Below are 17,057 nucleotides of genomic sequence, written 5' to 3' on the forward strand. Positions count from 1 at the left end.
GTGTAAGGTAGGCATTCGTGTGGAATGGAGGGTGAAATTTGACTTTTCAGGGCCAGGAGGTGGGACGAGGGGAAAGATTCTCCGGGAGTATTTTCCTAGGCTAGAGATGCTTGGGTCTGGCTCTCATCTCAGAAGAGGCAGCATGGATAAGATGACCAATAACTACTTTGTGTCTCTCTGGAGCCTGTGAGTCTAGATAAAGTGAAGCCAGTGGCCTTATATTGGATGGACAAACAACTTACTATTTTTTTTTTCTCCTCAAAGATGAGGATTGACAGAGGACACTTTGAAGGCTGGAGAGAAAATATTGCAGTCAATTCATTTTACTCCTCCCACCCCCGTATCCACCAATAGCATTTACTTAAAAAATTGTTTTTTATATTGCAGAATTCAGTGAATGTGTGTTCAGTCTCTCAGTAATGTCTGGCTCTTTGTGACCCTGTGGACTGCAGCCTGCCAGACTCTTCTGTCCATGGAATTTTCCTGGCAAGGATACTGGAGTGGGTTGCCATTTCATCCTCCAGCAGATAATCTCGACCCAGGGATGAAACCCAAGTCTCCTGCAGCGATTCCATTGGCAAGTGTATTCTTTACCACTGAGACACCTGGCAAGCCACAGAATTCAGTGAGAAACTTCAAATAAGAGTAAATGGAGGGACGTCCCTGGTGGTCCAGTGGTTAAGACTCTAGGCTTCTACTTCTGGGGTCGTTGTTCAATCCCTGGAACACTCCCCCCTCTCCAAAAAAAAATATCCTCATTCATCCAGTAGGTCATTCTATGGGATTGCAAGTAAAATAATGAACAATATGAAAAAAAAAAGAGTAAATGGAGTAGAAACTGAAAGTCCTGCATTTCCCACCGCTCTGCCCAGTCCAATTCTCCTCTGCAATGGAAATCACCACTTAAAATTTGGGGGTTGTTTCACAGCACTTTTTCGTCCGATACACATTACATGTCACATCATCACCACTTTCTAAATTCAGCAATATGTGCTGTACATCTTTTCATGTCAATATATTCATTCTTCTTTTTAAACAAAAATATACTTTTCATTAAAATTATTTATACCACATATGAATTGCTCATATTTTCAGAGCAGAGTTAAAAACTATTCACTTAAGGACATCATTTAAAGAAAGACAAACACTTTGTCATACTGATTAGCACTCATTTATTATTATCATCCCACCTGCTTAACGTGCTCCAAGTTGAATGGAGCCCAGTCTTGGATGTTGCAGGATTTCAGAACCCTGGGGCTCCAAGCTCAGATTAGCTTTTGCTAATTAAATGTTCTCTTCCATTCCTTTGCAAGAGGGAGACACTTTTCTGGCTCTAACTTCAGGCAGTTTCTCTTAGTTCTGGGAGAGAAATGACATGCAGTTCACACATGAAATCCAGAAAGCTTCTTCCGGTTATGTCAAGCTCAGTGACTGACTATGTCCTCAGAAGAAAGCTTCTCTTTCTTCTTTTCTTTTCCCTTCATATCTTAAGATCTTGGATTTTGGGCATTTAGAAAACATCTGGCTGGTTACTGACCTCCCACGGAGAACACACATTTCCTGTCACAGGTCAGGAATACCAGCTGATGGTTATCAGTTCCTAGTAGCAGTTGATGGATCCGTGAGATGGCTTTAAGCACTCAGCACTGTGCTGTGAGTTTGAAGACATGTATAATAGAAAACATGGTCCTTGTCGTTAAGGAGCTTACAATCTAGTCAGGGAAAGCCAAAAAGAAGCTGCGAGGAATACAGAAATGATGATGATGTCTTTCTTGCTGAGCAGGGCACACTCTTTTGGAGGAGATTACGAACATGCAATAAAAGTGAAGAGATGCAAGAGTCTCCTGATAAAGAAAAACTCTCGCTGAGCTAGAGGCTGTGGCTGAGAAAGACTGATGGGAGAGGCTGGGAAGAAATGAGTGACAGAGGGACATGACATCCCCGGTGAAGGTCTGGATGTGATACAGTGGTCATCAGAAAGAAATCAGATGGCGTTAAGTGGGACAGACACTGCCCCAGGGGCTTAACCAGGCATCGTGGGTGGCCCGAGTGCCGGAGGGGCCCAGGCCCAGAGGCTGTTGCAGGGCCCGCCCCAGAGTGGCACTGGACCTGAAGTGGGAGACAGCGGTCTTCAGGAAAAATAGAGAGAAAGATGGTGGGAACATTCATTTGACTGGGAATATTCTCAGACAACTTGAGGGGGCCAAGCTGCCCTCCTCATCAATTAATAAGAATGTTAGGTAAGGTCCCTCTTCTCAGACTTCCAACTTGTGGACCAGGAAGTGTCTGAAAGGTTCACAGAAAAAAATTCTAGAAACAGTCACAAGTGCATGTGAAATCAACTCTCATTCTAGTCACTGTTCTTCCATGGGTTCCCTTAGTTTCGCTCTTTTGGTAAAATCTTGGTTTCCAGTACTCATTCAGTGGTAAACTGCAAACTTCTATTTCCCTTCATTTTTCACCTTTACTGATTTTCTATACATATTAGATAGAATGCCCTTTTATAAATCGGGGTACTTTGCCATGAAAAATAAAAACTAAACTAACTATTCTGAATGCTTATTCTCAGGAAATTAATGATGACCCACTGGCGAGTTTTCAGTGGAGAGGTTGGGGGAGTGAGTTCACGCAGTGATGTGAAAATGTGTTGTTCCCACTCATGGTTAGTCGGGATGGGGACCCTGGTTTTAGGAAGAGGTATTTGATCGTGTTGCTCTGAAGAAGATGCTGGAAGGTACTCTGACAGGTCCCCACATCCTGCTCCCAGGCTATGCCAAACCTTAATTCCACAATCATGAGTTTATTTCCTGAAGAAGAATCTTTAAAAAAAAAAAAAAAAACAGACTCCATGCATGAGTGTGTACTCAGTTGCTTTAGTCGTGTCCAACTCTTTGTGACCCCATGGACTGTAGCCTGCCAGGTTCCTCTGTCCACGGGATTCTCCAGGCAAGAATACTGGAGTGGGTTGCCATCCCCTCCTCCAGAGGAGCTTCCCAACCCAGGGATCAAACCTGAGTCTCCTCCATCTCCTGCATTGCAGGTGGATTCTTTACTGCTGAGCCATCAGGGAAGTCCCCAGACCCAATACTCTGATACAAATAAGTTAGTCGCTCAATTGTGTCTGACTCTTTGAGAGTGCATAGACTATAGCCCGCCAGGTTCCTCTGTCCATGGAATTTTCCAGACAAGAATACTGGAGTGGGTTGCCATCCGCTTCTCCAGGAGATCTTCCCAACCCAGGAATCGAACCTGGGTCTCCTGCATTGCAGCCAGATTCTTTACCATCTGAGCCACTAGAGAAGCCCTAAGATACAAACATATCTTAAAAGGGTGAGGGCAAACATTTTAATTAATATTTTTAAGGTATTTCAACTGAAAAGTCATTGAATTTTAAAAATACAACTTATTTGTGTCCCACTTCCTGACCCATAGTATAATTTTCTCCCATTTATCCTTAACTCTTATTTGCGGCATGTGGGATCTAGTTCCCTGATCAGGGATTGAACTCAGGTTTCTTGCACTGGGTACATGGAGTCTTAGCCACTGGGACCACCAGCCAAGTCCCTTCTCCCATCTGTCTCTAATCCATCTTTCATCAGTTATTTAGATACTTACTCTCTTCTCTAAGCTTTAGCCTTTCTCCCCAGTCCAAGGCAAACCACATTCTACCCCGGTCTGAGTTATCTACTTTCCTTCTTAGTCCATCCTTGAATATCCTCCTGCCCACAACTAAGCCTTCAGCACAAGAAATTGGGGGGTTGCTCAAGGAGGGAGGGGCGTCTTGACACCCCTGCCTTCTCACTCGGGGGGCCGCTTCCCCGTCAGCAACCTCTTCAGTGCACCCTGCACATCGGGGTTCCGGAGGCTGTAGATGAGTGGGTTCAGCATGGGGCTGACAATAGTGATGAGGATGCCAATGTCCCTGTCCTTGTCCGAGGCGGACACGGAGCCCAGGCGCATGTAACTGAAGAAGCCTGTTCCATAAAAGATGCAGACCACGGTGAGGTGGGAGCCACACGTGAAGAAGGCTTTCTTCCTGCCCTCCGCCGAGCGGATCCGCAGGACTGCAGCTGCCACGTGGGCGTAGGACACCGAGATGAAGATCATGGGGACCACCCCCATGAAGGTGGCCCCCACAAAAAGAAGCTGCCCATTGAGGTGGATGCTGGAGCAGGAGAGCTGGAAAAGGGGCGGGAGGTCACAGTAGAAGTGGTTGACCACGTCAGGGCCGCAGAAGTCCAGCACAGACACAGCCACCGTGTGGGTCAGAGCGTTGATGAAGGAGATGGAGCAGCAGATGGCCATCAGGGCTCCCTGGACGTCATGGCTCATGCGGACACTGTAGGTGAGGGGCTGGCGAATGGCCAGGTAGCGGTCATAGGCCATGGCTGTCAGGAGGTGACAGTCCACACCAGCCAGGAGGTGGAAAAAGAAGACCTGTGAGACACAGGCTGCATAGGGAACTCGGCATTGGCGGGTCAGGAGACAGGCCAGCATGCGAGGAACGGTGACAGTGATGCACCCAATGTCCAGCAGAGAAAGGTTCCCCAGGAAGTAGTACATAGGGGTGTGGAGTTTGGGCTCCACAAAGATGGCAGCCAGGATACTCAGGTTGCCCCCGACTGTGATCACGTAGGCAAAGAGGAAGACGGCAAAAAGGATGGGTTGCAGTTCTATGTTCTCTGTTAGGCCAAGAAGGATGAATTCAGTGACCACAGTCTTGTTGCCCCAGGCACCTGGCTCCATAGGCCACTGCTGAGGGATGGAGAGCAAGAAAATGTGGACCTGCTGAAAGGGGGAGAGAGGTACATGGAGGCACCTAATCTGTGTCTGCTGGATGCTGGGGATAACGGGGCGTGTACGTTTATCAATGGAATGGATACTGGATTAGAGCTTGAGCAGGATCCCCATGACCCTTACAGTGCTAGACATTAACTCGTGAATTTCCAGCTCAGGTTGAGATCCAGAGGATCCCAGGAAAGGGGTTGGGACAGAGGAAACTGCTCTGAGGACCCAGGACTGTGGCTAGTGATCAAAATGGGATGGAAGGGTTTCATTATTTTAACAACTATGAAGGTTGTATCAGTGTAGAGTGACTGACCTTAGGAAATGTCATCACAGGAGGATTTTCCTAAGTTAACATTAAGGCACGCCCAATCTGGGTGTGAATCGACAGCAGTGACACAGTACAGTGTCTCATGACACAGTGACAAGAGTTCAGCCTTGCTCTGAGCAGAGGTTCATCTCTCTTCTGAATGCATTTGTCTACTCGCACTTCTCCAGTCATCCCACCCTGCCTGTCCATGCAAGGTTTGGTGTGCCTCGGGTCCTGTGGTCCAGTTTGCCTTAAGTAGTTCTTTCTCTACACAAAGACATTCACAGTCCCTCTCTCTTTCTCCCTCCCTCCCTTCCTCCCCCCTTCCCTCTCTCTCTCTCTCTCTTTCTTTCTCCTGGTATATGAGGACAACCCAGCACAGTGGAAAGGGCTGTGGAGTTAAGAGTCCAGACGCTTGTGTTATAAATAAGCTTCTACTACTAACTCACATCGGGACTTTAGAGAAAGGATAACAGAAGGGGAAAAAAGATAAAAGGAAGGGAGGAAGGAGAGAAAGAAGGGAGGAAAAAATATGAAGCCAACATTTATTTGAATATAAACTTTTTGTCAAATATTTTACTCCATTTAAATTTCACAGAAATTCTTGAAGATAGGTGATCATTTTAAAATGAGAAAAGGGAAGCTCAAAAATGATATCCTGTTTTAAGTTCACATATGTAAGAGTTTGTTCTGGAGAACTTGTATTTTGTGCTTTTGTTTTTGCCAAGCCCTTTGCCAATATCTCAGTATCTATCGTCTGTCTATCTGTCCATCCATTTTTCCGTTATGCAATATGAAAGGCTGTATTGTACTATGTCTAAGTTTACTTAGAGGTATTTGTTGTTCAGTTGCTAAACCGTGTCTAACTCTTTGTGACCTCATGAACTGCAGTAGGCCAGGCTTCTCTGTCCTTCACTATCTCCCAGAGTTTGCTCAAACTCATGTCCACTGAATCAGTGATGCCATCCAACCATCTCATCCTCTGTTGCCCCCTTCTCCTCCTGCCTTTGATCTTTCCCAGGATCAAGGTCTTTCTTAATGAGTTGGCTCTTGTCATCAGGTGGCCAAAGTATTGGAGTTTCAGCTTCAGCATCAGTCCTTCTAAATGAATATTCAGGATTGATTTCCGTTAGGATTGACTGGTTTGATCTCCTTGCTGTCCAAAGGACTCTCGAGTCGTCTCCAGCATCACAATTTGAAACCATCAGTTCTTTGGCACTCAGCCTTCTTAATGGTCTAGCTCTCACATTCATACATGAGTACTGGAAAAACCATAGTTTTGACTAGACAGACTTTTGCTGGCAAAGTGATGTCTCTGCTTTTTAATACGCTGTAAGATGCTATAAATTCTAATTTCTCTGCCCCGATCAACCTAAATACCCACCCTTGGCTCTCCTCAGACTTTTCATTCCCCATTCTTGACACTGATCTTTTCCCTTCTGACTTCCTCTACTTGCCAGTTCTGACCTTCATTCTTCTTGTCACTAAGAGTAGAGAACATCACCATTGTATTTCACTGCCACTCCCTGAATCTGATGATCGCTCAGTCCTTTATTCTCTAGCACCAAGGGAAAAGCTACCAGAAGATCATGTGGGATCTTCATCCTTACTCACGAAGGAAGGAGTCCTGGAGCAGAGGCACTTACCTTTCTACTCCAAGTTCCCAGATGGCAGTTCTTATAGAGAGGGGAGTGAGTACTAAGCTGACCCAAAGTGGCCCATTTCCAGAAGTCTTATAAAGGAAGTGATGCAGGGGCTGACAGAGTGTGTCTTAGTGCTCTCTCTGTATTTGGGAGCTAATAAGCCCTTAGGGGCCCTAAAAATGATACACTCCCCAGGGATTGCACAAGAAGCCAGAGGCAGACAAACAACCTCAGTCCTTCAGTCCTTAAGGGTTTCTCTCATCTGCCGAGTATTTTGGACTTTATTAAAGGAACATTAGAGTCACAACTTCATTCCAGGCTCCTACTGCTCCTGAGAAAAGGATACAGTTTCCATATTACTGATGGGAAAAATAAGAACCAGAGGGCTTAGTTGACTTGGCAAAGCCAGAGAGGGTGTCCCTAGTAGAGCTCAGGCTGGATTCCAGATTCACTGATTCTGGTACTGTTTCTTTCATTTATTTTCTACACTGGGTTTTTTTTAAGGCATGCTTTTAAAAGTTTGGGGTCAACATGTACACACTGCTTATTTAAAATAGATAACCAACAAGGATCTGCTGTAACAATGCAAGGAACTCTGGTCAATGCCATGTGGCAGGCTAGATGGGAGGGGAGCCTGAGGGAGAATGGACACATGGTTGGGTCACTTTGTTGTGCACCTGAAACTATCACAACATTTTTAATCGGCTATATTCCAACATAAAATAAAAAGCTAAAAAAAGTAATGCAAGCATAAAAAAGCAATTGCAAAATTACAGAGCTGAAAAAAAAAGTTAACTTGAGGTATGATTTTAATTGTGAAGTTTGATGAGCTTCGATGAAATATATAGTCATGTATCTACCACTTCCATCAATATATAGAACACTTCAACTGCTCCAAAAACTTCCCTTCTGCACCTTTGCAGGCAGTCCCCTCTCCAGACCATAGCCATGGCAACCTCTGATCTGATTTCTTTCCCTATGGTTTTGCTTTTTTCATAGTGTCACATAAATGGAATCACACATTATGTAGACTTTTTAAATAATTGGATTCATTCTATTAGCATGATCCTTCAGAGAGTCATGCATGTTGGTAGCACTAGTAGTACATTTCACCAAGTCATATTCCATGTATTGCAATTTGCTAAGCTATTTATCAGTTAATGAACATTTGGATTACTTCCAGATTTTAGCCCTTACAAATAAAGATATATATATTTATTTATTTATAAATAAAGATATAAATATGTTCAGACAATTATTTGTGTGGAGACATGTTATCATTTTTCCTTGGAAAATACCTTGCAGTATAGCTGCTGAAACATATGTAAGTGGATGTTTAATTTTAAAAGAAACTGTCAAACTGTTTTCCAAAGTGGCTGTACCACTTTGAATTCTTCCCAGCAATGAATGAGATTGCCAGTTGTTCATCAACACTTAATATCATCAGTCTTTTTAATATTAGTCCTCTCGATTAGGTATGCAATAGTAACTATTGTGGTTTAACTTTGTATTTCCTTAATGATATTGAGCATCTTTTCATGTGCTTATTTACCATCCGTATGTCATTGATTATTTATTTAAATAACTTGCTCCCCCTCAATAAAAAATTAGTTGTTTTTCTACTTCTTATTGAGCTATTTTTAAAAATATATTTTATTAAATATAAAGGATACTTGCCTTTAATCCATGTTTTGCAAATAGTTCCCCAGTCTGTGACTTATATTTTCATAAACCGTGTCCTTTGTATAACTGACATTTACATTTTTGATGATATCCAATTCATCATTTTTTTCTTTTACGATTCATGACTTTTGTATCTAAGGAATTTTGGGGTTGGTTTGCAAACTGGCCCCACACAGAGAAGGCAAGGAGAGACAGAGGCAGACCACTCCAGATTGGCAGGTAATGTTTTTCCTGCTAAATTTTAGGTGCTCAATGAAAGTTTTTGGAATCAATTAATACTTTAACAAAATTACACTTTTATGGACAGAGGTCAGGTTTTGTTTAATGCCAGGTCCAATTTAGTGACAATTCTGTACCTCTTTTCTTCTCCCTAGATAGTGCCTAACTGTTGAGACCATCTTCCTTAAAATAAGACAATGTGTGTGTGTGTGTGTGTGTGTGTGTGTGTGTGTGTGTGTGTGTACTCAGTCGTTCAGTCATGTCTGGCTCTTTGTGACCCCATGGACTGTAGTGTAGCCCATCCGGCTCCTCTCTCTATGGGATCTCCAGGCAGGAATACTGGAGTGGGTTGCCATTTCCTTCTTCAGGGGATCTTCCCAACCCAGAGATCGAATCCACTTCTCTTGTATCTCCTGCATTGGCAGGCAGATTCTTTACCACTGAGCCACCTGGGAACCCCCAAAATTAGACAATAATTCATCCTATTGACATTACTTGAGTGCCTTGTGTGCTAGTAGAATTTCCTATAAGTTGAGGGTTCAGAAAGAATCAGAAAATTCTAGGAAACACACATACATTACAGATCAAAACTTTTTCAACAGTGACGAAAGCTAGAACATCAAAGGTCTGGATCAGGGATAACAAACTACAGTGCCTACAAGGGCAAAGCAAATGGTGTGGTGAGTTGGAAGCTGGCAAGTTGGAGGGTGCTGGCCCTCTCTAATGAGGTCTGTAGAAATTTAGTCCTAGATGACTGCTGACAAGGATGTGGGTTCACTGTTGACAGATTTCATTCTATCAGAGCTGAAAACCACGTGTGCTTGGTTGCTCAGTCGTGGCCGACTCTCTGTGACCCCATGGACCGTACCCGCCAGGCTCCCCTGTCCTTGGGATTCTCCAGGCAAGAATACTGGAGTGGGTTGCCATCCCTCCTCCAGGGGATCTTCCCAACCCAGGGATTGAATCCAGATCTCCCTTATTGCAGGCGGCTTTTTTACTGCTGAGCCACCAGGGAAGCCTCCTGATTACTTTTAAGTCTCATAAACTACATGTACAGGTACAGCTGGGGGTCTAAAAACCGGTGAACTCGATAAAGCACACAAAAATGTTTCCTTTCTGTTGCTTTTCTAAATGTAAATATTCCTGACTATCAGAATAATAAATTCACACAGAACCTTTTTCCCAAAGTTCCAAGTGGTGTGTTTAAGTATCAGAGATTCTCCAGAGCCAGCTGCAGCAATTTGAGCGTATACTCACTAACCCCTATCTGTGGGACATGCCTTCTTGGCCTCCTGAATCACTCTGGATAAATCTGCCTCCTGGCAAGGGAAATTTAGCTTTCTGTTTCACACAGTTCTATTTTTAAAAACAAAACAAAACTCTTAAGCTATAAAATAAGACTTTAGTAATTAAAGTGATATACCTTGTTCCAGGTTGGGAAAATCAACAATACAAAGGTGTCAGTTCTTCCTAAATGTATACATTGACACTGTGTTAGTAGAAATTTACAAACAGATTTTAAAAATTAATTGGAAGGATGATTATAAGTAGTTGCAGGAATGAGTATGGCAAAGACAGACCAACACCAGGGAAATAAAACTAATAAGAAATATCTTAACAACTACATATTAACTTCTGTTTTAATACCATAATGATTAAGAAGAGCAAAAGAGAGTCCAACAACAGACCCCAAACTAGAAGGATATTTAGTCGATAGTGAACGAGTGATTTTATATCAGTGGGGGAAAAATCAATGAATCTATTCCTTTGAAAATTAAATAAAGGTTCTTTCTAGGTTCATTGCAGCACTCCATCCAACAAGATTATTTCAACCAAAGCACATTCACTAAGAGAAAGTTGTAAAATCCATTTTATTCTATCCATTCAAAGGAATGCTTTGCAATCTAGAAAAAGATGAGTAAGATTTCTATTAAATGTCATGGAAAGATATCCATCTATGTTATTCTGTTATTACTATGTTATCACTACATTATTAAATGAAAAAAGCAGGTTATTCTATTTTTACAAATATATATTAGGTACAAGCTTTTTAAACAATTATAGACTAAATATAAAAATGACTATCTTTGAAATAAACTTATGAGTAATTTTATTCTTTTCAAATTTTCTAATTTTTTAATAAGCATGCATTTTTATTGCATTATGTAAAAAGATGTTTAAAGCTATAAATGGAATAAATGAAGTGGTTTTCTCCTTTTAGCAACGCAGAAGGAGAGTTCGGTTCAGGTTCATGTCCAAGAAGGCAAAGATCTCCAGTCAGTCAGTCAGGGAGACTTTTTCAGGTGAGCTGAAACTCTTTAATTACTGTTATTACACATATTTTTTGTTATTGTCAGCCCAATATTTTACCTCATCTCTATGGTTTTTCTAAACAATGCCTTGTCCCTTGGATTTTGGTTTTAAACTTTGTTCTCTTTTTGTTGGTTTATTTGCTGAAGTCAGTCTTCAGCAATTCCTCTACCAGCCTCTTCCAGCTGCTCTGGAACAAACTGTAAATTTATTAAAGAAACAAAACTTCTTACTCCATGTTTTTTTAAAAAATATTTTTCTATAACACTGACCTTCCTTTTCTTTTATCCCCTCTTTCTTGTCTGTCCCATCCATCCCACTTTACAGATACCCTTCTTCTTAGGAATGATGTATTACTTTTAAGAGGCAGTAGAGACAATGCCCACCTAGATTTAAATCACAGCTCTGACATTCTTTAGCTGTGTGACTTTGGGCAAGTTACTTAACTTCTCTGAGGTTTGGTTTCCTAATCTGTAATTTGTAAATCTGTGCCTGCTTCATAGTGTTGTTCTGAGGGTTAAATGAGTTAATAGATGTCAGTCACTTAGAAGAGTGGCCTGGCACATGATAATCATGATATAAGTAACAGCTACTATTGTTTTTATTGTACTTTCCTTTCTAAGCCAGTTTCTGATTTGATTTCACCATGTTCACACTCCATTTGTACTAATTGCAGTACCTCTTGGAAGCAGTAAGTGGAGCCATGATATTCTTTAAGGACAGAGCAAGAGATCTCACGTGGGGGACTGTCTACGGGTGAACACCCGTCTCAGGGCTCCCTGCACATCGGGGTTCCGGAGACTGTAGATGACGGGGTTCAGCATGGGGCTGATGATGGTGTTGAGGATGCCAATGCCCTTGTCCTTGTCTGAAGCCTCCACTGAGCCCAGCCGCATGTAGCTGAAGACACCTGTGCCATAGAAGATGCCCACCACGGTGAGGTGGGAGCCACATGTGGAGAAGGCTTTCTTTCTGCCCTCCGCTGAGCGGATCCGCAGGACTGCGGCTGCCACGTGCCCATAGGACACAGTGATGAGGACCAAGGGGGCCACACCCATGAAGGCTGCTGCTACAAAGAGCAACTGCTCGTTGAGCTGGGTGCTGGAGCAGGAGAGCTGGAAGAGCTGCGGGAGGTCACAGTAGAAGTGGTTGATCACATTGGGACCACAGAAGTTGAGAGTAGATACAGTCACAGTTTGAGTCAGTGCATTGGAGAAGGAAAAGACGCAGGACACGCCGGCCAGGGCTCGCTGGACTCCCCAGCTCATGCGGGTGCTGTAGGTGAGGGGCTGGCAGATGGCCAGGTAGCGGTCGTAGGCCATGACGGTCAGCAGGAAGCAGTCCACCCCGGCCAGGAGGTGGAAGAAGAAGAGCTGCGAGAGGCAGGACCGATAGAGAATGCTTCTGTTATTGGACATGAAATGCCCCAGCATGGCAGGGACAGTGACACTGATGCACCCGACATCCAGCAGGGACAAGTTCCCCAGGAAGAAGTACATGGGGGTGTGGAGTTTGGGTTCAGCGAGGATGGCAGCCAGGATGCTGAAATTGCCCCCCACAGTAGCTACATAAGCGAGAAGGAAGATGATGAAGAGGATGGGCCGTAGAGCTGGGGTCTTCGTGAGGCCCAGCAGGACAAACTCAGTGACAACTGACTCATTTCCTGAGGCTCCCGGATCCATGACTCTCTCCCACCGGCAGTGGAACCAAGTAAAGCTAGAAGGTGCCGATGGTGACAAATGGAGAATCAGACCTTTTTTAAACTGGAGTATAATTGCTTTACAATGTTGTGTTAGTTTCTTCTGCAACAAAATAAATCAGCTATATGTATACATATATCCCCTCCCTCTGGGGTCTCCCTCCCATCCCACCCTCCATCACCCCTCTAGGTCATCACAGAGCACCCAGTTTGGGCTCCAAAGTATTGACCTTCTACTGAATGAGAAAAATGTAAAAGGAGCTTTTGAGCAGCGTGAGTTTCCAGGCTTAAATCCAGGTGGGGTGATTGGATACCCAGCTCAGCTGCCTCCCTGGATGCCCAGTTGAGCTCTCTCACAGGCCAGATAAGCAGACACCAAGGCTCCGAATTCTCTTCTCCAACTCCACCACCACTTGGCTTCTTGCTCTTCTGTCTCCTGGTTCTAACTGCGTATCATCCAACACACATACTATCATGGACCTGGTGGCCACGTGAGGCTAAAGTCTTTTATGGTGCTGTGTCCTGCCCACATGCTTGATCACTTAGGTAATGTCTTCCTTTTCCCACCCCTGGGTGGTCACACACAGTGATCCACCACAACCTCTGGCTGAAGGATGGATGTTGAAGTCACTCACATGGAGTCTACTTCAAATGGGAAGAGGCTGGGGTTGGAGCTTCCTGGGCATGGGGTAGGGTGGGGGTGGGAGGTGGGCAAAAGGCATAAGGCATGAGCAGAGGAAAATGTTTTCTAATGATTAATGTTGAGAATAAAATCAAGTCCACAACAGATCAACCTCCATCTAATGGTCTGACCTTTTCTGCATGGACGTGTTCTGACCATCAGCTCCACCTCTCCAGATAGGAACTGGTTTTCATTCTAAATCTGCTCTGGACTTAACTATCTGGTAACAGCCTTGCTTCCCTCCAAGTTGGTGAGACTTTAAACCTTGGTTAAAACTGACTTCTCCCTGTCTCTAACCTTTACATTCAAGGGACTGAGTCCCACTAGTTATTTTCAGAAGGGAGAAGCTGTTATTTTGCTTGTATGAAATCCAAGTTGGGAGCATGCAGTGAGGGGTCTTGGCACCCACCCAGTCAAAGGGCTGAACACAACTTGGGCAAACAGCAGGGGACAGTCATGCTGGCCCAAAGACCTTCAAGCAGGGATAGCTTATGAAGGACACAGAGACAAGGAGATAAACAACTCACGTGACATCACGCTCACAGTGGGATTTTTCTCCGCCCAATTGTTACCCTGGAGGCATCAGAAATTAGACTTTCCAGGGGGAGCCAAAGCTGGATAAACAGACATAATGATCTCTAGTGTCTTTAAAATGTTTTGAACTTTTCTGAAAATGTTTCCAAGTATGACCTTCATGGACACGGCAACATTCATTCATTTATTTAACAAAAATATTTTTGAGCAATTACTGAGACTTTCTTTTTAAGTCTCTCTTTTTTTGTAAATTTTAAACTTTTAATTTTATATTGGAGTACAGCCAATTGACAATGTTGTGAGAGTTTCGGGTTCACAGCAAAGTGACCCAGCCATATCCATCCTCCCCAAAATTCTCTCCCATCCAGCTTGCCACATGACAATAAGCAGAGTTCCCCGTGCTATATAGTAGGTCCTTGTTTTGTTACCATTTTAAATATAATAGCGGGTACATGCTGATCCCAAACTTCTGCCTATCCCTTTCCCCCATCCTTCTCCCCCTCAAAACCATCTCAGCACTTCATGGAGTTAAAATAAATCTCAGAGAGTCTTAAAAGGCAATTAAGCTTACACTGCATTGGAGGTGGAGTTGGGACTTTGGATTTCTGACTTCAGTCTACCATCTTGGGAGAGGAGAAGCAGTGACTTGCAACATCCTAGCCTGGCCTGCCACGTGGGGCTGGGGGCGGGGGGAGTTGGAGCAGGATTTGCTCCTATCTCACCCCCTCCATTATTTCACAAGGTCGCCTCACACATCCTGTCACTACTGCCATCCTCAAACCCGGCTCTTCCTCTAGTGTCAAACAAATATCTTGCCCTTCCTCCACTCCTGTACCTTACTCCAGACCCTCTACTGTCCCGACCCTAAATGTTTTTGAGCTTTGTGCCCTCAACTTCATGAGTGAAGATAAAGGTTTGGAGTATCTTCTAGACCAGGACCACTCTACTTTTGCTCCTAAAGTGGCCTGAGGCATTTAAAAAATATTAATAATTCCTAATTAATGTCAGAGTCACTTCTTTCTCGGTGTGCTTTTGGAGATATTTAACTTCCCGAGAAGCACTCTGGTGTGGTGGACCAGCCCTCTTCTTGCTATGTCTCAGCAGTTCAGGACATCGTTTTCACTTTAGTTTCTTCTAATCCCAGCTGGCTGTTGAGTCTGACTTCACTGGGCCACTTTGGTGATGAAATAAAGTGATCTGGATCTCAATTTTAACTCCAAAAAAGAAAGAAAGAAAAAGAGAATGCTTTCCCACTGGCTCTCATTAGCGAGTTTGAGAGAAGTTCTTTGCAGGATCAATGGAAGAGCCTCACAGTGACTCAGGACTGCCAGAGGCCAAGGAGACATTGACAGGGAAATAGAATGACTTGACATCTCTACTGACAGCTGTCCACAGAAGGGAACTTCATGATTCCAGAACCCAAATTGAACCTTTTACTATCTTGCTATCTTGCTACAAGTCTAGACTTCAGCTCCCAGCTAGATAAAAAATGCTATAATGTCTCTCTTTCTGATTATTGTTTATTTCACTAATAATGCTTTAGGCATTCATTTTTATTTTGAACATGTTTCATAAATAAAACACTTATATAACAGTGTTGCATAAGCTATGGTATTCTCAGTTTGAGGATGAGTTACTTCACCTTAGAAGTTAGACAAATATGGCAGTGAGGGAAGATCTTACTGAGGTCAGTTTGCATGCGGGATGGAAGAGCCTCCCAGAAGAGGGTTCAGGGCACTGCCTTGCCCGAGTCCAAGCATGCAGGGTAGGATATCAGTGCAAGTGCGTGCGTGCTCATTGTGTCCCGCTCTGCGACCCCATGCACCGGAGCCCACCAGGCTCTTCTGTGCCTAGAATTTTCCAGGCAAAAATAGTCATTTCTTACTCCAGGGCATCTTCCTGACTAGGATCGAACCCTCGTCTCCTATGTCTACTGCTTTGGCAGGTGGATTCCTTACCACTGTGCCACCTGGGAAGCCCCTTAGAAAATCAGAGGGAACCTCATCTCATCTCCTGACACCATTTCCTCCCTAGAGTCACCTCAAGATTCACATTAGGTCATGGAAAAGAGTTTCAATAAAGGGATGGTGAATATAAAATTTTCTTGATTATTCCCTTATTGGTAGATAAGTTAAAATTTCCCTTTGTTATGGCTCTTCTACATTTACAACAGATTCCTAGAAGTAGTTAGAAAGGTAATAAAAACTGGTATATTTGACAGCAAGATATTTAGCCAGGTCTTTTCTTTAATGACAGACTGGGACCTCCCTGGTGGTCCAGGGGTTAAGACTCCACTTTCCAGTGCAGGGGGTGAGGGTTCAGTCCCTGTTTGGGGAGCTAAGATCCCACATGTCTTTCGGCCAAAAAACCAGAACAGAAACAAAAGCAATTTTGTAACAAATTCAATTACAACTTTGAAAATGGTTCACATCAAAACAAACAAAAAAAAATCTTAAAAAAATGACAGACTGTTTTCCCCTAATATTTTATTGCAAAAACTTTAGAGCTCGTTGTAAAGTTTAAAAATTATACAGTGAACACCCATATACCTGTCATCTAGACTTTACCATTATATTTGGTCTTTATATAAATGGGGTCCTTCAATAGCTATTCTTCTTTGACTTATTTCACTATTATGTTTGTATGATTCTCATATTAGTGTCTACAACAATTGCTCTTATATCTTTATAAGGTTGTATAGCATTGCAGGCTATTAATACACCAAAGTTTATCATTTCTTTCCTGTTTCAAGGTATTTTGCTTCTTCAAGGTATTTTGCTTCTGTGATTATTGTTGTATATATTTCTTGGTGCACTCGTGCAAGAACTTCTCTATGATTGTTAATTAGAAATAGAGTTTGTGAGTCTTCAGATTTAAAGGATAAATTCAAATTGTTTCCTAAAGGACTTATACCACTTTAGGGTTTTAGCAGTTGTGCATAAGATTTTTAAAAGTTCTATATTCTCATTAAAACTTGCCATTATCTCGTTTCTTTATTCAGACCAATACCGTGTGAAATGGTGTCTCAACTGTGATTTTAATTTGCATTTGGTAGATCACAAATAAGGCTGAACTTCCTTTCACTGGCCATTTGTGTTTCCTCTTTCGTTCATATCCTTTGTCTGTTTTCTATCAGATCCGTTGTATTTTTTTTATTGAGTGTAGAAGTCTGGATATATTTTGGATACTCTA

The 17,057-nt window shown here is 43.0% G+C and overlaps 2 protein-coding genes across 2 annotated transcripts; both read right to left on the reverse strand.

The window, feature by feature from the left end:
* Positions 1–3,798: 3,798 nt before the first annotated feature.
* Positions 3,799–4,746, reverse strand: LOC136150168 (olfactory receptor 3A10). Its single transcript, XM_065910922.1, has one exon. It carries the CDS (start codon positions 4,744–4,746, stop codon positions 3,799–3,801), a length of 948 nt encoding a protein of 315 aa, XP_065766994.1.
* Positions 4,747–11,684: 6,938 nt separating this feature from the next.
* On the reverse strand, positions 11,685–12,635 carry LOC136149910 (putative olfactory receptor 3A4). The gene has a single exon (XM_065910562.1). It carries the CDS (start codon positions 12,630–12,632, stop codon positions 11,685–11,687), a length of 948 nt encoding a protein of 315 aa, XP_065766634.1. The 5' UTR covers positions 12,633–12,635.
* Positions 12,636–17,057: the final 4,422 nt, after the last annotated feature.

Source organism: Muntiacus reevesi, chromosome 18 (assembly GCF_963930625.1).
Source record: "Muntiacus reevesi chromosome 18, mMunRee1.1, whole genome shotgun sequence".
Taxonomy (NCBI): Eukaryota; Metazoa; Chordata; class Mammalia; order Artiodactyla; family Cervidae; genus Muntiacus; species Muntiacus reevesi.